This window comes from Betta splendens, chromosome 9 (assembly GCF_900634795.4).
Source record: "Betta splendens chromosome 9, fBetSpl5.4, whole genome shotgun sequence".
NCBI lineage: Eukaryota > Metazoa > Chordata > Actinopteri > Anabantiformes > Osphronemidae > Betta > Betta splendens.
Genome location: NC_040889.2, coordinates 11,257,105 through 11,277,533, shown reverse-complemented (window position 1 = coordinate 11,277,533; position 20,429 = coordinate 11,257,105). Strand labels below are relative to the sequence as shown.

General features: G+C 46.0%; 3 protein-coding genes across 7 annotated transcripts; all 3 read right to left on the bottom strand.

Annotated features, from left to right (window-relative positions):
* Nucleotides 1-55: 55 nt before the first annotated feature.
* LOC114861692 (peroxisomal succinyl-coenzyme A thioesterase-like) lies at nt 56-8,088 on the bottom strand. Of its 4 annotated transcripts, XR_008695764.1 has the most exons (13): nt 8,000-8,088; nt 7,305-7,390; nt 6,960-7,165; nt 6,748-6,847; nt 5,072-5,256; nt 4,354-4,517; nt 4,148-4,267; nt 3,958-4,040; nt 3,790-3,883; nt 3,566-3,646; nt 3,333-3,474; nt 3,048-3,219; nt 56-801 (listed from the first exon to the last, which is right to left on the bottom strand). XR_008695764.1 is itself a non-coding variant. In XM_029161190.3 (12 exons), exons 1-12 carry the CDS (start codon nt 8,021-8,023, stop codon nt 3,113-3,115), a joined length of 1,392 nt encoding a protein of 463 aa, XP_029017023.1. In that variant the 5' UTR covers nt 8,024-8,088; the 3' UTR covers nt 2,046-3,112. The 4 variants fall into 4 exon arrangements, 3 of the variants coding, with proteins under 3 accessions (XP_029017023.1, XP_029017024.1, XP_055368066.1); XM_029161190.3 differs by lacking the exon at nt 56-801 and having other exon boundaries at nt 2,046-3,219; XM_029161191.3 differs by lacking the exons at nt 56-801; nt 8,000-8,088 and adding an exon at nt 7,497-7,925 and having other exon boundaries at nt 2,047-3,219.
* On the bottom strand, nt 8,059-11,810 carry LOC114861693 (peroxisomal succinyl-coenzyme A thioesterase-like). Of its 2 annotated transcripts, XM_029161192.3 has the most exons (11): nt 11,645-11,736; nt 11,131-11,336; nt 10,919-11,018; nt 10,441-10,625; nt 9,899-10,062; nt 9,690-9,809; nt 9,405-9,487; nt 9,237-9,330; nt 9,016-9,096; nt 8,594-8,735; nt 8,059-8,469 (listed from the first exon to the last, which is right to left on the bottom strand). In XM_029161192.3, the coding sequence occupies exons 1-11, from the start codon at nt 11,734-11,736 to the stop codon at nt 8,363-8,365; spliced, it is 1,374 nt and encodes a 457-aa protein (XP_029017025.1). In that variant the 3' UTR covers nt 8,059-8,362. The 2 variants fall into 2 exon arrangements, with proteins under 2 accessions (XP_029017025.1, XP_029017026.1); XM_029161193.3 differs by lacking the exon at nt 9,016-9,096 and having other exon boundaries at nt 11,645-11,810.
* A 1,710-nt stretch (nt 11,811-13,520) lies between these two features.
* LOC121201634 (arg8-vasotocin receptor-like) lies at nt 13,521-17,170 on the bottom strand. Its single transcript, XM_041072173.2, has 2 exons — nt 16,097-17,170; nt 13,521-15,461 (listed from the first exon to the last, which is right to left on the bottom strand). The coding sequence occupies exons 1-2, from the start codon at nt 17,055-17,057 to the stop codon at nt 15,172-15,174; spliced, it is 1,251 nt and encodes a 416-aa protein (XP_040928107.1). The 5' UTR covers nt 17,058-17,170; the 3' UTR covers nt 13,521-15,171.
* Between the last annotated feature and the right edge of the window lie 3,259 nt (nt 17,171-20,429).

Below are 20,429 nucleotides of genomic sequence, written 5' to 3'. Positions count from 1 at the left end.
CCAGGAGTCTTCCTGAGCATCTGAATGAGGTTTGGTGTGTCATTATCACGGCAACACACGAGCAGTATGTAATACACTACGGTTCAAAAGTTTGGGGTCACCCAGACAATTTTGTGTTTTCCATTAAAAGTCACACTTTTATTTACCAGCATAAATGGACAATGTAGTCTCATTAAAAAGGTTAAAAATAATTATTTGTATTTGAAATAATATTTTTTTTAATCTTCAAACTTTTCTCTTGTCAAAGAATCCTCCATTTGCAGCAATTACAGCATTGCAGGCCTTTGGAATTCTGGATGTTCATTTGTTGAGGTAATCTGGTAATCTGGGCCTTCTGACGCAATGAGGAGACACATTGTACCATTACTACACTGCAGTGACAGGTGCTGGAAATGGGCCTCTATACACCTGAGCAAATATTGCAGCAACAATCAGACATTTGCTGCTAGAATAGTCATTTACCACATTAGTGATCTAAACAGTGTATTTCTGAATCGTTCATTGCAAAAAAAGTGCCTTTCTGTCAAAAATAAGAAAATTTCTAAGTGACCCCAAACTTTTGAAAGGCAGTGTACATAAAGAGCTAAATGAGCTGGAGGAGCTTTGAACTTCCTGAAGGTCCTAAAATGTCTCCTCTGTGTAGATCTGGTTAAACCAACCTTTCCTATTGTTGCCTCCAATTTTAAATGCAGTACCTCTGAAATAAGGTAAGAAGGGAGGTTCGATCGGATGTCCAGCATCAGGGTAGTTCAGTGTAGTCACCAGGTGCTCCTTTCCTGCTGAACGCGTCATCTGGGCCATCTAAAACGAAAAACACAAACAAGGACCCTGATTCGTTGAAAGTTGCTGCAGAGTTTGATCACACAAACTGAAACTAGGACATCCTTGTACTTGTGAAGAACTTTAATGAGCTTTAATTATTGCTCTGGGATCTACTCTTGGTTCTTAGTTGTCTTTTGATTCTCTGGACCACAGCATTCTTTGAACGTGGCAGGACAAAGTGTTCTCCTAGCCTTCATTCACATGTGGGGTACACCAAGGGTCCGTCCTTGGTTCCCATCATTTCACTTGGTCCATGTTTCCATTTTCAAAAAGCCTCAATCTGTATATGATATGAATATAATGTTTTATAAAGAAGAACTTCATAAAATGTACAGGAATGGCAGATGGAAGTAGACCTGGAGGTATAAACAGGGTTCCTCGCATTCCTTTAATGGTAACTTCCACCCTCTGGACCCCTGGAGCCACGTGCCATCTCTCTGTTACTACTGAGGCCAGAGGAGCGTGTTCCCTGAATCCTTCATGACCACTGAAGACGGAGATGTTGACCAGCATGGGAGCACAGACGTCCATCTTCCTTAACCTAGAACAGAGAACCTAGAATGGCCCTTTTGGACTTAATATTGACTCCTGAAGGAGAAAGGATGTGTTCCCTACTGTTATTGGCAGTCAGTTTATTAAAGGACAGTGTGACCTGGCAACTGCTCAGTTACCCTTTATTATTTTGTCAAGGCAGGTCAAAAAATATATAATACATGTAATTACAACACTATCCTCCTTAGGCGTACAGTCAAACCCCGTCTCTTAGGAAGGACAAATAGTAGAGTATAGAAGATGTACAAACCAAACAAAGAAAACTTAACCACAAGTAAATCCGTAATATCAGTAATGTAAGGTGTGCCGGGATGTGTGTAAGTAAGTTAATCAAACCAAACAATAAGAAGCAACACAAACTCAACTGCAAACCATATACCCTGAGAAAGAGAAAAAATTCAGGTCACCAGATTAAATAGCTGGACGAGGAGCCAAAGCAGCAACTGACCTGATGGAAGACCCAAGGCCCACACAAGACAGCCCACACAGGCCACAACACAGCCCAGGCTGTCTATATATATATGCATATAAGCTTGCTATATGTTTATATATATATATATATATATATATATATATATATATATATATATATATATATATATATATATATATATATATATTATATATATATATATATATATATATATATATATATATACACACACATATATATATATGTGTGTGTGTGTGTGTGTGTGTGTGTGTGTGTGTGTGTGTGTACACCACTAAGTGAAAATCTACAAATTGAGCACAATAAGTTATTTTCCTTCCCTGTTACACTGTCTCAGGTGTCACCAGTTAGCATATGAGTTAAATTTGGTATAAAAGCTTAAAAAAAAACTTCAACAGAGCACGTCATGGCAAACAACTTTGAAGACCATCCAGCGCTTTAAAAGAACAGGTTCTTCTCAGAGCAGGCATCGCCATGGTCGGAGTGCATGTTCTCAGCTTCAAATCGAAAGATTGGCTTTGGAAAACAGATGGTTGAGTGTCTCCAGCATTGCTGCAGAGACTGAAGGATGGGAGGTCAGCCTGCCAGGCCTCAGTCCATACACTGCACACTGCACCAAACCGCTCTGCATGGTTGTCGTCCTAGAAGGAAGCCTCTTCTAAAGATGATGCAAAATAAAGCTCACGTATAATTTGCTGCAGACATGCAAACTAAGTACCAGGACTACTGGAACCATGTCCTGTGGTCTGATGAGACCAAGATAAACCTATTTGGTTAAGATGGTGTCAAGTGTGTGTGGCGGCAACCAGGTGAGGAGTACAAATCAAGTGTGTCTTGCCTATCGTCAAACATGGTGGTGGGAGTGTCATGATCTGGAGCTGCATGAGTGCTGCTGGCATTGGGGAGCTACAGTTATTGAGGGAAACATGAATTCTACTGTACTGTGACATACTGAAGCAGAGCATGATCCCCTCCCTCGGGAAACCGGCCCTCAGAGCAGTGTTCCAGCATGACAATGACCCCAAACACACCTCCAAGATGATGATATTTTACACTGCTTAGAGCTTATTACATTTGAAACTGTTCCAAATAATTTTCTCAAATTGTTACAGTAAAGTGTTAATCCCAGTAAAATCCTGTGTACTTTCAAGTACTTTCATTTGAACCTGACTGCACTTTGGTTATGTGCAGTATAGTACACAGTCCACACAGAATTGATTACCAGGTCTAAAATCCTTGATGATGGCGTTGCACATTATGTTTTTCCAGATCGGTCAGATTCACAACTCAGTGGCTGCTGTAAAGATGCTGCTTCAGGAAAGTCAAAATCTTGGTCCAGGAGTCTTCCTGAGCATCTGCATGAGGTTTGGTGTGTCCTCCCCACAGCATTATCACTGCAACACACGGGCAGTATGTAATACACAAAGAGCTAAATGAGCTGGAGGAGCTTTGAACTTCAGTTAAGGTCCTACAACGTCTCCTCTGTGTAAATCTAGAAAAAAATAACCTTTCTTATTGTTGCCTCCAACTTTAAATGCAGTAGCTCTGAAATGAGGTGAAAAGGGAGGTTCAATCAGATGTCCAGCATCGGGGTAGGCCAGTGTAGTCACCAGGTGCTCCTTTCCTGCTGAACGCATCATCTGGGCCATCTGAGGGGCAAAGGTCAAATAACAGGACAACAAACCGATGACTGACCTGTCTGCTCACTGTTCTCTCGACAGAAACACTGCGACTACTCACCAGATCAGCGAATTTTGGTGTTGGCCAGCTCTGATCGTCAGTTCCACTGACCAACAGCAGTGGGCAGTTTATTTTCCCCACCTCGTGGGAGAAATGACGGTTATACAGTGATACAGATAAGAATGATTTGAACTGTGCAAGTATTAAGTCATAACCTATAACTGTGTCTCAACACTAACAGTATACTAATACTAGTGATTAATTCTCGTGTTGCTTGTACTCACGTCCACTAGACTTGTGGGGTCACAGAGCATTTCTAGGCCCACATCTTGCCAGATGAGGCTGTTGTTCTCATCCAAACGTGACTTGTTGATGTTTCTGTCATCACATGTTTATTTGACTTCACTTGTAAAACCTCTCATACTGTGTTCACGTCCTTTTAATGCACGTACCTGAACATTGAATTATAGAATCCGTTGAGGGTCCCGTCGTTTGACAAGATGTTACTGCCGCAAATACTAATACAACATTGAGGCTGGAAAGCAACACAAAGACAGGGCAGGCATCATATGGCCCCACATTCATTCAGGGTTGTTTTGACCTAACAGAAGAATAAACCAAGTTTTCCTTTTAGTTTCTTACCTTGAATGTGGGGCTCTCAGCTGTCAGGTATAACAAAAAAATGGCACCAAGGGAAAGACCTACAACTCCAACTCTGTCTGATATCACCTGAGGATGGTTCTTAAGCTTATCAAGTGCCATCTGTGTAAAGCCACACAAGATAAGATCACATTTAATTATTATTTTCACCCACAAGTACTAAAATCCACTATAACAAACAAAATAACCTCAAAATAGTTCAGATCCAGGTTTTTCCCCTTCAGATCATCAAGGGCAAAATTCTCCAGTGCCATAGTAGCATAACCATGGGATGCCAGCAAAGCAGCACGATACTCCGGAAGCCCTCCACCACCTCCCCAAATATCTATTACCCCAGGAAAGGCTCCTAGACCTGAGGACGGGAGGGCATTTTAAACAAGCTCTGGTCTGGTCTCTCAGGAAAACACAAACATGGACCCTGATTTGATGAACATTATTGACCCCACATTGGGTCATCGAGTGCAGCCTGGGGAGCTAGTGCGAAGTATCTTACACAAGGACACACTTGGTGCTCTGGTGGGCTTTTAAACCTGGGACCTTGCGCTCCCCAGGCCAACGCTACCTAACACCATTGTTTAAGGTTGCAGAAGAGTTTAATGACAAAAACTGAGACTAGGAAATCCTTGTACTTGCGAAGAGCTTTAATTATTGCTCTGGGATCTACTCTTGGTTCTTCATTGTCTTTTGATTCTCTGGACCACAGCATTCTTTGAACGTGGCAGGACAAAGTGTTCTCCTAGCCTTCACTCACATGTGGGGTACACCAAGGGTCTGTCCTTGGTTCCTATAATTTCACTTGGTCCATGTTTCCATTTTCAAAAAGCCTCAATCTTTATATGATATGAATATAATGTTTTATAAAGAAGAACTTCATAAAATGTACAGGAATGGCAGATGGAAGTAGACCTGGAGGTATGAACAGGGTTCCTCGCATTCCTTCAATGGTAACTTCCACCCTCTGGACCCCTGGAGCCACGTGCCATCTCTCTGTTACTACTGAGGCCAGAGGAGCGTGTTCCCTGAATCCTTCATGACCACTGAAGACCGTGATGTTGACCAGCATGGGAGCACAGACGTCCATCTTTCTTAATCTAGAACATCAAGGATTCATCATATTGGTGCGAGACATCAACACAACCCATCATGAATGTCTAAACTCAGACACATCCTGCTGGTGCTTTGTTTCCATCTTAAGTACAGCAGCTTGATGTAGCAAGATGGTTTCATGTTGGTGGAGATTCTCAGTTATCCAGGTGGAATAGTCTGAAGGTTGAATCATGTCAACTACTACTTCTTTTCAGTCAAAACATTTCACCACCAATCCCGATGGCTATCTTCAGTCTGAATGAAGTTGGCTGAATACCACACCTTTATCCTTCAGTAAGGTTTGGTGAAACACTGCTGAAGCTGGGTCTGATGTGTTGTTCCGTTTGTGCTGGTTCCTCCTTCTGTGTAGTGGCTGTTTGGTTTCACCGATGTGCAGTTCTAAGACTCTCCACTGCACTCAACTGCATGAACTAAGATGCTCTTTTCATGTTTTGATGTCTGATGTTGAGGATGTTGGCTAAACTAAAATTCATCATGGAGAACCCCCCCCCCACTCCCTGCACCACAATGTAGAAACTCTGAGCAGCTCCTTCAGACCCAGACTGTTACACCCACAGTGCAGGAAGGAGCGTTACCGCAGGTCATTCCTCCCTACAGTCATCAGACTATACAATACAGCACTACTGTTTTTTTTTCTTGCACTAATATTACCTGAGGTTATTTTCTTTTGCACAACTTTTCTACTGCTGGTGTTTAATTTTTCTTTATTGTTTGTCATGCTGTTGCTGTAAACACAAAAATTTCCCCATTGTGGGATTAATAAAGTCATATCCTATCCTATCCTGATCGTTTGGGTGAACGAGTTTCTGTCTGAGTGTATAAGTGGGTTCAATAGAAGTGGGATGTTGTCTGCTCTCTGATTCATGGTCCTAATGACAATTCTGTAATGTAGGGTGTAGTGTGTGTGTGTAGTTCCTTCAGACTGAAGATGCCACCTGGATTGGTGGTGAAACATTTCTACTATAAAATCCAGCTGCCATGACTCAACCTTCAGACAATTATTCATCATGATTATGTTGGTGCCAGGGATCAACCCAACCCATCATGAACAGACTTGTCCTGTTGGTGCTTTGTTTCCATCTTAAGTACAGAAGCTTGAGTTAGCAAAATGGTTTTCTGTACCAGGTGTATAATGACACTTTTATGACAAATCTCCATGCTTACGTAAGGTAACCCAGGTCATTTTGAACTTAATATTAACTACTGAAGGAGACAGGATGCATTTCCCACTGTGTTATTGGCAGCGTTCACCAAGATCAAAGTTTGTCAAAGGACAAATCTTTAGACCTGTCATATAAAGGGCCCATAAATATAGTTTAAATATAGTTTAGTAAAAATAGTTTTATAACATCCAAATCATAAAGCTCTGTATTATTGGGCCCAGAATAAATAAAAAACTGTAACCTAAGTATATTGTTGTTAATTTCAGACGCTGTAACCCATTAGTTTAGGTAATTTGTTTCACTTTGCTTCACCTGAGTCCAAAGCGGCTGCCTGGAACCGGACGCATGCTCCACAGCAAACCCATGGGCTCTTTACCTGAGTATGTTCCCCCGAAGCTCAAATCTTCTGAAACTAAATGCAGCCATGAAGATCATTTATGAATAAATGAGTATTATAAATGGATTATAAAAAACCACCCTCAGTTTTAGGAGGTCTTGTTGAAATGGACCAGAACCTACTGTACCTGACACGGTGCCCCTGTGGTCACTGATATAGTGTCCGTAGGCCTCCCAGCAGTCCTGGTCCTCCGACTGGTGCAGGGAATGGACCGTCACTGGAGCCGCCGGAGGCAGATTCTCCACCGAAACCTTGAACTTCTCATCCACCAGAGCTCGGATGGGGGCGACGGAGAGGATGGGACGGGGGCTCTGGGCCTTGGCTGACAGTCGTCTGGAGGGAAACAACAGTAAGAAAAAAAAATTATAGCTTTTTATTTAAATTAATTAATGAAGCATTTTACCAAACAACTGCTTAGACTCGGAAGTGTCCATGTATGAAAGCAGTAAGACATGGTACATGAAGTACCAACCTCAGCACGGTGTGTATCTTTGGACCGTGGCACACAGACAGGACGCCTCCGGCTGAACCCAAACGCCTCACCGCGACCTGCATGTTCTGCATTTGTAAACAACGTAGAAACTCAAACTTTACTACAGAGTTGAAGTTTTTCCGTTCAGCCTGAAATCATGTTTAACTCTGCATTTCAGTATCGACAACAAACCTCGGTGATTGTTTTTACTATGAAGCGAAAATCCTACGATTCTGGGCGGAGACAAAGGTAGTTTTCGCCGACAGAAACTCTACACGGACCAGTATCACGTGGAGGGTTGCGTCACGTGACGGGCCAAAGTCTGGGACCCTCTCGAGCAGCCCCCTCCCAACAGTAGCTCACACATTGATTTGTTTTACACTGCTTCTAGGAATCAACTTCCTAATTGGCAAAACCCGCACATATCGACCCACTTACCGAACTTTAGCAGACCTAACGCTGTACTGGTCCGCAGAGATCCTGCGAGGCGTTCAGGGTCCACAGGTGAACGTTACCTCTGCTGTTTAGTATCGTAAACCCGGAATTTAGTTGACGTGTTATCTTTAAACTCTGCTTTCGTTGTCCCTACGTTTACTTTTAGTAGTATCACAGTTCTCATGTTGGTATTTATTTGCAATTTACATTGTAAACATTGTTAGCATTCTACATCTGGCCCAGATGTTGTATCAACTCACCATTTTGTGCCGTTGTTGCATCATTGAACCACTAGAGGACAAAGTGATTCACAGTTGACTTCGGTTCTCAGACGGTTTATTATTTTTTCTAGGTAGTTCAAAATAGCAGTAAATACACATTTTTCCTCAGGTATACAGTCAGTCTGTTTAATGCCGCATCTTGGTGCTATGTTGTAATTTATAATCAAATTAAAATGTTAATTATAACAGTAAAGGTTTATTCATAGTAAATGTCAAGATTAAAGTAAATACTTTCATCTGAATCTGACTGCACTTAAGCTTTGTACGGTAGAGTACACAGTCAATACAGAATCACTACCAGGTCTAAAGTCCTGGATGCCGATCTTGGTCAGATTCATCACTTCAGTCACTGCTGTACAGATGCTGCTTCAGGAAAGTCAAAATCTTGGTCCAGGAGTCTTCCTGAGCATCTGCATGAGGTTTGGTGTGTCCTCCCCACAGCATTATAACTGCAACATACACAGTATTTGACATTATTCTAATACACAGAAAGCTGAATGAGCTGAAGGAGCTTTGAACTCCAGTTAGGATCCTGCAACTTCTACTCCGTGTCTGTGATCTGATAAAACTGACCGTTCTGCTCGTTGCCTCTGACTTTAAATGCAGTAGCTCTGAAATGAGGTGAGAAGGGAGGTTCGATCAGATGTCCAGCATCATAGTAGATCACTGAGGTCACCAGGTGCTCCTTTCCTGCTGAACGCAGCATCTGGGTCATCTGAGGGTCAAAGGTCAAATAACAGGTTTCGCAAAATGCTGTTCCTCTAGCATCACAGTGCTACAACGACGACAGACAAATAAAACTAGAATAAAAGCTCCAAATCTAGAACTAAATACTTTTATTTAAAAGCTAAACAGAGGAACTAACATAAATTGTACAGCAATGGCCTGAGGGAGGAAGCTGTAGCACAGTCTTAATGTTGCTGGCCTGATGCACAGCACACCGATGAGTGACCTGTCTGCTTGCTGTTTCCACTACAGAAACACTGACTACTCACCAGCTTAGCGAATTCTGACGTGGGCCAGTTCTGATCGTCTGCGCCACTGACCAGCAGCAGTGGGCAGTTTATTTTCCCCACCTAGCGGAACAAATTACTCCAAAATCCATTGTTGTGGAAATGCTAATAATTTAATTTAATTGAGTCAGAACCTTTAACTGTGTCTCAGTACTAGCAGTATACTAATACAAGTGATAAATCCGTGTATTGCTTGTACTCACGTCCACTACATTTGTGGGGTCATGGATGAATTCTAGGCCCACATCTTGCCAAATGTGGCTGTCGTTCTCACCCAGACGTAACTTGTCGAATTTTCTGCCGTCACATGTTGTTGTTTGATTCACTTCAGTTGTAGAACTTTGTTGTGTTCATGTACTGTACCTACGTACCTGAACAACGTTTTATAGACTCCTTTCAGGGTGTTGTCAGATGACCAAACGTTACTGCCACTGATGCTGACACAACACTGAGGCTGGAACACAATGGCCTTTAGTTGTCTAAGGTCTTAGACTTTGTGAAGTGCTTTGACCAACTTTTGTTGTGAATTGGCGAAATTAAATGAACTGAATCATGAGGCGGTTCTGCATCATCGGGCACTTACATTCATCCAGGATTGGTTTTACCTACTACAAGAAAAACTCAATGAGACCAGTGAGTGTAGTGCTCTTTCTTACCTTGAATGTGGGGCTCTTAGCTGTCAGGTATAACAAAAAAATGGCACCAAGGGAAAGACCTACAACTCCAACTCTGTCTGATATCACCTGAGGATGGTTCTTAAGCTTATCAAGTGCCATCTGTGTAAAGCCACGCAAGAAATATCTTATTTAATTACTATTGTCACCTGCAAGACCCAAAATATTCTATAAGCAATAAAACATCAGACCTCAAAATAGTTCAGATCTAGGTTTTTACCCTGCAGATCATCAAGGGCAAAATTCTCCAGTGCCATAGTAGCGTAACCATGGGATGCCAGCAAAGCAGCACGATACTCCGGAAGCCCTCCACCACCTCCCCAAATATCTAGTACCCCAGGAAAGGCTCCTAGACCTGAAGATGGGAGGGCATTTTAAACAAGCTGGTTTCAGGAAAACACAAACATGGACCCTGATTTGTTCAAAGTTGCTGCAGAGTTTAATGACACAAACTGAGACCAGGACATCCTTGTACTTGTGAAGGACTTTCATGAGCTTTAATTATTGCTCTGGGATCTACTTCTTAATGCTGTTTGATTCTCTGGACCACAGAATTCTTTGAACGTGGCAGGACAAAGTGTTCTCCTAGCCTCCACTCACATGTGGAGTACACCAAGGGTCCGTCCTTGGTTCCCATCATTTCGCTTTGTCCATGTTTCCATTTTCAAAAAGCTGCAATCTTTTATAAAGAAGAACTTTATAGAATGTACAGGAATGGCAGATGGAAGTAGACCTGGAGGTATGAACAGGGTTCCTCGCATTCCTTTAATGGTAACTTCCACCCTCTGGACCCCTGGAGCCACGTGCCATCTCTCTGTTACTACTGAGGCCAGAGGAGTGTGTTCCCTGAATCCTTCATGACCACTGAAGACGGAGATGTTGACCAGCATGGGAGCACAGACGTCCATCTTCCTTAACCTAGAACAGAGAACCTAGAATGGCCCTTTTGGACTTAATATTGACTACTGAAGGAGAAAGGATGTGTTCCCTGTTATTGGCAGCGTTCAGCAGGATCCATGTCAGTTTGGCAACAGACAGTGTAACCAGGCAACTGCTCAGTTACGTTAAATAATCTTTAGACCAGATGACATGTTGCACAAAAAGCCCATAAAAAATGCATCTGTACATTTATAACTACCAAAGTATATTCTTGGTAATTTTAAATACTGTAACTCATTAGTATTTTGATAATTCGTTTCACTTTGCTTCACCTGAGTCCAAAGCGGCTGCCTGGAACCGGACGCATGCTCCACAGCAAACCCATGGGCTCTTTACCTGAGTATGTTCCCCCGAAGCTCAAATCTTCTGAAACTAAATGCAGCCATGAAGATCATTTATGAATAAATGATTATTATAAATTGATTATAAAAAAACACCCTCAGTTTTAGGAGTTCTTGTTGAAATGGACCAGAACCTACTGTACCTGACACAGTGCCCCTGTGGTCACTGATATAGTGTCCGTAGGCCTCCCAGCAGTCCTGGTCCTCCGACTGGTGCAGGGAATGGACCGTCACTGGAGCCGCCGGAGGCAGATTCTCCACCGACACCTTGAACTTCTCATCCACCAGAGCTCGGATGGGGGCGACGGAGAGGATGGGACGGGGGCTCTGGGCCTTGGCTGACAGTCGTCTGGAGGGAAACAACAGTAAGAAAGAAAAATAGAGCGACGACCGCGGGGTCGACACTTGCCAGGGCAGCCCGTATGCTAACCTGGCAAACAATATGTTAGCCCCTACAATATGTTAATTCTAAGAAGCATTTTACTAAACATGCCTTTCTTCTTATACCCAAGTTAAAACTTATTAATGACTCAAGTGTGACACTTTTATTTGTACTAAGCTGCAATAGTAATAATAATAAAATATTTAACTCAGTGACCATAAATAGAAATGTTTGACTTTAGACCTGGAAAGATCACCCGAACATGAAGCACCAACCTGAGCAAAGAGTGTTTCTCCGGCCATTGGCACACAGACAGGACGCCTCTGGCAGAACCCAAACGCCTCACCACGACCTGCATGTTTTGCATCTGATGACATAAAAAGAAATACACTTACGTCACATCACGGCACCAAACCTCTGAAGCCAGGCTTTCCTTCTTGACCCAACCTGGATCTTTGAATCCGCCGTAGATCTGGTCCGTTAAGACGCTCCAGTGGAGTTTATAAAGGCACGATGCGTTCAGGGTCCGTAAGTTAGCGTCAAATACGCCGCGTTTACGTGTCACGTTTGTTTTATGTCTTGTTCCAAGTTTACCCAATACCCTAAGCATATCTAAATTAATAAAGTGCTCATGAAATGCCGTGCTGAAGTGTGGTATGTTAGGTTATATATTTAGTAGTAGTATATTTACGTTCAGTCACCTTAAACTGTGTAAGGTTTGCGGTGACTTTTGTTCTGAATTGCCGATATGTAAACAAACTGAACTGAGTCAATTTAATTTTTGACGTCAATATAAAATGCGTTTAGGTTTATGTGTAGAACATTTGCTCAGGTACAGATTAGTTCAGATGAGATGTGGTCTCTGACTCTGTGGCCGTCTGGTGCCGTTGCATTGTTTCGCCACTAGAGGCCACGACGTTTACTCGCTTCTTTGTGGAGTCGTCAAGTTACGTTATGTGTTGTCATTTCACAGTACTTTTTATAATGCTGTCAGATTTATGTGCTGTAAATGGTATGTTGTAAATGTATTTTTTTAACTAATTGACGGAAGAAGCCACTGATTTCAAGTTCAGTATGGCAGATTGAAATTAGGAGGAGTCATATAAAATCAGCAGGGAGTGAGAAATCATGTCATGACTTCAAAGTCAAAAAAACCCATGAAATTATCACCAGTCTGAAAGAAAAAACCCTGTTTTCATAATGATTATTAACAATTTTATGGACATTATGGCAGACATAAGCCACGAGCTGTTATTATTTAGCAGCTGCTTTGATGCTTTATGACTAAACCTGGAATCACATCTGGAAAGGAAGCTGAGGTTAACTGGCTTCAGGTAGGTGCTGCTAGATAAAAGTCCTTCCTAAGGAAAGGAAGAACAAATATTAATGCAGAGAACAAGTCGAAGAGCAGGATGATGGGAACTTCTGAAAATGAAAAAGAAGCTGTTATTTTACCCCTAAGCTGGTATTAACGGACTCTTCTGTTCGTTTTAGGGAGACTGAGGCTCAGGCGCTGAGAGTTTGGTCTGTGTTTGAACATTGGATGAAAACAGAGTGAGTGTAAATGTTCAGTCAGACCCACAGGAAGTTTGAAATTCTCCATATATGTCAAGAAAAGTTTCAAAACATACAAAGTTTGTTATTAAAATAATGTGCTAAGATGATTGATATGTTCCTGAGCAGGCGACATAGTCGTTGGTGTTAGTATTATTCCTGTCTCCGCGGCTACAGCATCCTGAGTCCCCTGTTACCCGACGTGCTGTTTCAGAGGCTTTAATCAAAACACTTGAGCACTTTTGTGACCCTGGAATGTTTTTCCTGAAGTAACACACGCCGTCTTATCAGCTTTTCTCTGCTCATGTGGCGCTGGTTCTAATTATCCTCGTGCTGCTCGCACACGAGAGCATGAACCTGGTTGTGTGAACCCACAGTGATGCACAACCACAGTGATGAACAAGGCCTCGCAACATTGTCTCCCAGATGTGTTTGATGTTAGATTAGTGTGTCTGACTCGTATGGGTCACAGCATTACATTTTAATTTCCCCCCTATACAAACGTAGGGCCTGACTCACCTCTTGCTCTCTGTATGGAGCGCAGATGTTCTGGATATAGATTTATCATCCAAGCAGCTTTTCAAGGAGTGAGGATAAAGGAAAAGTCGAGGGTTTAGAGGCCGAGAAGACCTTTGAGGTACGGATGATTCATTTCCAAGGATCAGTTTGTTCTGAACCCAGGTAAAAGCTACAAGTATATTATGCGCTACTAATATTACTGAGGAGTAAATGTGTCTCGGCCAAGTGAGGTCAAAAGATGGTGAATAGAGGCTGGGTCACTGCTTCAGTGTTTGTACATCCTTCAGAAGGTCCCACTCGAAGGCGAAGCTTTTCATTCAGTCTCTACTGTACATATTCATTTACAATAGAGTTTTCTCTGGAACAAAATATGGAATTTCCCCTGTCAAAGGAGTAGGAAGGAGTAGTATTTACGCCCCGCCCCTTGTGACAAGTGGCCACGCCCCCTCACGCGTTCCCGCCATGTGCTGCTGTGGGGTTCCACCTTCTGCTTTAGACCACGACGTAACCCTCCTTCTGAAAACAAACAGCACCACCGCAGAGTCAGGCCGGTGAACTAAATCTCAGATCTCAGTATGTCCACCATCACAGGTAAGTCGTTACTGAAAATCACCTGGTCAGTGTGGGACCACACTGAGCTGAGACCGGACGCTGTGGTTCAGCAGTGAGGGGGTTAAACCGAGTTGCGTTCACGGTCACAGGCGCTTTCAGCCTAATCATCTTCCCTCAAACAGGAAATTATTCCCATTTTCATCACCACCTTCTCGTCGCCGCCTCGTTAAACGGAGCCCGCGGGCGCTCGTTTCCACGACAGACTCAATCAAACATCACGAGGTGGACCGTGTTGCGTAATGACTCCACCGTCTGTGTGATGATGTTTCTGATGATGCGTTAGAGTTTAATTTTCACACTTTCATTCGGGGCCGTTTGTGGCTGATGAGGGAACGTCCACGAAGCACCTGCGCCATCACTGTGATGACAGATCGACAGGAGCCTCGCTTACGTCACACGTTCGTCTACATAGGAGCGGCAGAAAACAGACGTCGCGTGAGGAAACGCGTTTATTCCCACGATAAATAAACATCTATACAGTAACAAGCCTCCGGGAGCAAAGCTTCACCTGCCGCAGGTGTTTGAATTGGACCAATCAGGGCTTTAGCTTTTACGTCGAGCATGAATTTAATACGTGGTTCAGTTGGAGTCTGATGGTTTTAAGCTTCACTATAAGGCGAAGTTCATTAGAGCTTTTCCCTCAGTGAAGTAGCACAAAGTAGAAACACAAGCACTAGTTGAACAGCGGCTGAGCAGTAATAGATGCACGAGCACGTTTGGACGGCGAGTCCCGGAGAGAAGGAACTTCTCAGCCGCGTTGACTTAATGAGCTTTGCAGTTGAAGCTTTGTTCTTGTAGTTTGTGAAACCAGTGTGTTCACAGTCAGCGCGTCTGACTTCCCAGCATCACATGAACCCCCTGCTGCCCTGGGTGATTGTGGGTTAATGCCGCGTGCCGCAGCTTCTGCCTCGTTTTAATGGAGAGCTGAGGACGCTCGAACACGACACGTAGATTTACACGCGTCACACCGAATTACAGCAACGAGCAGGCGCTGGCGGCGGATGTGTGATGGATGGAGACGTGACGTCCAGGACCGACTCGCCGATCCAACGCATGCGCCCTCCCTCCGCTCCCATCGGACCCGCTCCCATCGCGGGCCCCGCGGTGCCGGCTGGGGTCAGGATGCAGTCGTGGCCTGCGCTCCGTCTCTGGGGGCGGCGAGCTCCAGGTCCCTGAACGGCTCCGAGAGCCTCGGGCCCTGCAGGCGCGACAGCACCGTGGTCCGGCGGAGGCTGCTGTCCGAGTCCTGGTGGCCCAGCTTGTTCCTCAGCGGGCAGCAGCGGCACGGCAGGCCGCGGGCGAAGTCCGACAGCAGGTGGCCGCTGAAGACCATGTAGATCCAGGGGTTGAAGCAGCTGTTGAGGCTGGCGAGGAGCGCGGAGAGCGTCACGGTGGTGTTCTCCGAGTCTGCAGGGAGGGAGGGAGAGAGAGACAGGGGGGGTTATTAGACTAACTACACAACTGCACTTCGGTGTGAGATGATGAGGTCTAGTTCTCCAGATGACGTCTATGGACTGAGGATATTTTTCCGCTTGAGGCAGAGAGTTGTTCTAGCGGCCAAAGACCCACTGCACTTCAAACCAACTAAATCCACTTAAGGCTTGAAATCATCCTCTTACTGGCTAAACGTTTACCGCACTAGATTAAAATGTAGCCACTTCCTCCAGGTGGGGGTTTAACTTGGCTTCACACAGAACTTCTCGGCTTCTCTCGAACCAGGACGAGAGCGCGGTGTTCCTGGGAGAGTTAATGCTTGCCCGCTGCAGAACGCCTTAAAGCGCCGGGGCCATCGTGATTGGGTGAAACCGTTTTAATGAGATCGCTCAGCCTGAGTGAGCAGCTGCTGGAGGCTCGCGGCAGCTGTTTGCGTACACAGACTACAGTGCACCTCCACTCGTCCGTCGGATGAAGTTATGACTCACGGAGTTTTCAGACTGTGCCGAAGATAAATTGAAGCGGACACAGTCTGTGAACCTGTGCGCTAGAGCTGTGGCCTGAACTTCCTAAATGGCTTCTATGGTGGAAGTGTGGCTATCACTCACCGTGCCAGGAGAAGCTTTGGTCCCACACCGACCACATCTGCACGGTGAAGAAGGGCGCCCAGCACACCACGTACACCACCACGATCACGAACGTCATCTTCACCGTGCGTAATTTGGCACGGGAGATGGTGCTGACGCTGCTCACCGAGCTCCGGCTCAGCGTCCCCCGCTTGGCGGCCGCCGCCCCCGTGCTCTTCCACCGGCTCTTGAATTTGAGGTTCCTCCAGATCGTGCGGCAGATGAGGCCGTAGCAGAACACCAGCACGACCACGGGCACCACGAAGATGCCCGCCGTGATCCAGGTGATGTACGCGCGCAGCCCCCACGGCTCCACGAAGTGTCCCCAGCAGTCGTAGACGGCCGAGCCGGGCTGCACCTCGCTCAGGGAGAAGATGAAGTACTGCGGGGTGCTGAGGACCAGGCTGCACGCCCAGGTGGAGCCGATCATGATGTACGCGCGCTGCGAGGGCTGCTGGAGCGTCTGCAGCGGGTGGCAGATGGCGATGTAGCGGTCCAAGGTCATCATCACCATCATGTACGTGGACGCGAACATGCCCAGCACCTGCAGGTGCTTGACGATGCGGCACAGAAAGTCCGGCCCGTAGAAGCGGAAGGTGATCTCCCAGCAGAGCTGCGGCAGCACCTGGAAGAACGCCACCACCAGGTCCGCCAGGCTCAGGTGCTTCATGAACAGGTGCATGCGCGTGGGTTTCCTGCGGGTCGTGTACATGGCCAGCAGCACGGTCACGTTGCCCACCACGGCGGCGAGGAACGCCAGGCTCAGCACGGTGATCTCCAGCCTGGCCACCTCCTCGTTCCGTCCGAACGGGTCCGCGGTGGCGTTCGCACGTGCGGCGGCGGCGGCGGCGGCGGCGTCGAGCTCCGGCGGCTGCGTCAGGTTGGAAGCCTCCGTGCAGTTTCCGAGCGTGGAGTTGCAGGAGGTCTCCGCCGGGAAGAGCATGGTGCCACCGGAGGCTGTGGCCGTTCAACTCCCCGATTACGGGAGCAGAGTGAAAGACATCAAGTGAACTGTTCCATCCGAGGCGCACAAGTCGTGGATTAACGCCCAGCTTCAGTGGCGCAGACCGGGAGGGGGCGTGAGGTCTCTTAAAGCCTCCTGCGCCCCTCCCGACCCCGAACACAAACCTCCCTCCCACCGACTGAACTGACCAGTAGATAAAAGCCTGCTGCGAGGAACCTCTGGACAAAGCAACTGGTAACTGGGAGCTCATAAACCATTCTGGATTTCCAACATATCTCGTTTCCCACTTTTACGCGTTGGTGATATAATCCTCTAAGATAAAGGAACAATAGCCAGGCTGTTTGAATAATAAGGCAGGAATTCAGCTCACACTTTACTCAGGATTTCCTAAAGGCCAGACTGACGGCTTGTTTGTCCAAGTTCATTCCTTCTGAGAAGTTATTAATACATAAGTAACATAATCACTCCAGTCTGGACTGTTTGTCAACGGAGTTGAAGTGAAAACATTCAGCTACGGAGTCGAGCTTGTCTCCGGAGGAAACTCCGGTGACTATTACGCGTCCTGCGTATCCTGTCATTTAAATTCCTCTTGTATCGTAGTGGCATTCTGGCTCTTTTCCATCAGCTTTAGGATGAATGCGGGACCTAAAACGGCTTTTCACTAGAATAAGCTGCTGCGCAACACGCGCGTCCTCCGACGTCCGTCCCATGAGTCGAACCTGAAGCGCATCATAATTCCTCGCGGCTGCTGCCTTTCAGTGCCTCTGTGTAGTATCTTAATGTTCAATCTATATGCAGGGAGCGTGAGCGGAAGGAGGGAGTTAAAAGTCACAGGAGCCAAGTGCGTCTGCCCGTTACATACAGTAATGTGGTGTTAAACAATGGGTTATGTCCAGAGCTTTGGATTTATTACAGTCGAATAATAAAAATCGTACTAGCGCTCCACAGGCCGCGGTGCACGCTGGAGATTCAGGCATTTAATCACAGCTGTAGTGATTTTCCATTTTTTTAATAAATAGACCATCAAAAAGGAAACGAATTCTGAACCAACTTGAGTTTATAAAAATGACAAAAGCATATCAACAGAAAAGTGGAATTAGATTTATTGCAGATTTTGAATTTCACTAAAATTGCTTCTTACTTAAAATAAGTAAGTTTTTTTCCATTTTCGTGAAATGAACTGTTTTTAATGTGAAGCCAGGTTGTGTGATGAGGTGAGTCATCACTGTTAGACGTTACCTCATGACCCCAGTTTACGCCAGCTACACTGTGAATCCCAGTTCAGTGAGGCTGTTTTAATAATTAGCTGAATGTTAAACACAGGCTTCATCATCACTGTTTGCTTCTCATTCGGTTTCTAGTCGCGTCTGACGTGAGCGCGTGCAGGTGTTTCCCCCTGCGTTTTACACTCAGTCATCAGCTGACGGTTTCTGTGTATAAAAGCTGTGGCGTTGGGCTGTTTAGGAGCCAATGAGCAGAGCTGGAGCTTTAAAGGTCGTTGATTGCACACAGAAATCCAGAAATGAGGCCGTTTTCCCCCCAGCGATCGGTTCGTTCCAAGTCTTAAAGTAAACGGGACCGTGTTTGTGGATCCACGTGTCTGATGATGTTTTGGAAACAGCACACTTCAGACTAGATTATGTTTGAACTGGTGCACGCGCCAAAGCACTGATCCACAGAGCTGCGGACTGACAGGAGCTCGTCCCCGTCCAAAGCCCCAGGAGCCGCTTTGGCCTATTAGACGCACGCGATCAGACGCGTCGGGAAGACTGCGTTCCAGGTCAAGTGCAGTTTCAGACTCGGGTCCAAGTCACGAGTCTTCATTAACAAATACCTTGTCAAGATGAAGTCGCTTAGGCTTTTCAGTCCTGACAATTGAAGCTGCACAACACTCCAGGTTCTAAGTGTGAGGGTAATTCATTCTGATGAGGCGCGTTACTCTTAATGGATTTATAATGTCTAAATAATGGAGCGTTGGGTGGAAGGTCCTCATGAGGAACCTGACCCTTTGTGACTATGCTGCTTTATCCACCTGTCTCCTGCCTCAGCGTCGTCTAAAGCCGGGGCAATGAAATCCAATTATCTCATGTGTGGAGGGCTTCTAACAAACCTGGATGAATGAACTCGGCGGCAATTTGACCCGAGGGGGAGAAAAAAGGGGCAAGGTTCGCGTCCAAGCAGGAGCTGAACGAGATTCATCCCGTTTAGATGGAAGTGGGGCCGGGGGCGCGTGCTGGGCCGACTCACCGGCCGGGACACGAACCCGCTGTGGTAATTGTGGTCTTTTAATGCACATGGAACGAACCAGAACCCGCAGAGGGCGAGGAAGCGCACGAGGCTGAGGCTGCAGCAGCTGGAAGCGACGGAGCCGCCGTCCGGGTGCTCGTGTCCCCCTCGGCTGTGTTGCTCCTCATCCGTCAGCCGCTGGTTCCGTCTGTTGGGCCCGGAGCCGCAAACCAGAATTATGGCCCACACGTCAAATCAGACACATCGCTGCGGAAACCCGCATCACCTGCAGAAGAAATCACCAGCACGTCTTTCCATGCAGCTCATTACTTTTTGTCGTGGTTGCCGTTGGATGACTCGTCTCCTCGTCGCTGCTGTTAATTACTTCTCTCTGCCTTTTTGTTCTGCGTCATATCACTTCTCTACACGCCGAACAAACGCCGCCTCCCACGACAGCTTGCCGCTGAGCTCGGCGCGTGTTTGAGGCTGTGCGCAGATGACAAATGGCTCTAATTGAGGATTAAGGTATCAGGCCTGCAGCAAATTGGTAAAAAAAAAAAAAGCAATAAAGTGGGCGACCGGCGAGCCACGCGTGCGCACGAGCGTCACCGCTGGAGCTGAACGTGCTCTGTGCCAGCGGTTGATGATAACACACACCCTCTGCGCGGCTCTTAGTGGTGAAACTGGTTTGTTTCCAGAGTTTATCTGCGGATTTAGTCCCGTGTCTGTTCTAATCGCTGGCGCTGATCGCAGCTCAGCTTTGTTTGTCTTCGGCCTGCGCCTGTTTGTTTGGGCGCGTTGTGCTACAACATGAATTTGGGCCGTGGGTTAGTCGTCGAAAGGTCATTTTTTAAATGAGCTATAAAACACAAGATGCTGAAAAGGGGCGCGTTACGGAGCAGCTCCTCCTCCTCTGAAGGAGTTTTGTTAAATGTCATGTTGACATTCGCTCGCTTTCCTTCATCTGCTCCGCGTAATGCTCTGTGTCTCGGGCTGCACGCTGTAATTCAGATCCAGTTCAATGCGCCCGAGGCAGCTGCTGCTCGCCCGCCCGCCGCAATAAAACGGGGATCAAACGTGGATCATGTCAGATCACGTCTTCTCCGCGCAGCTGAGGTGATGAGC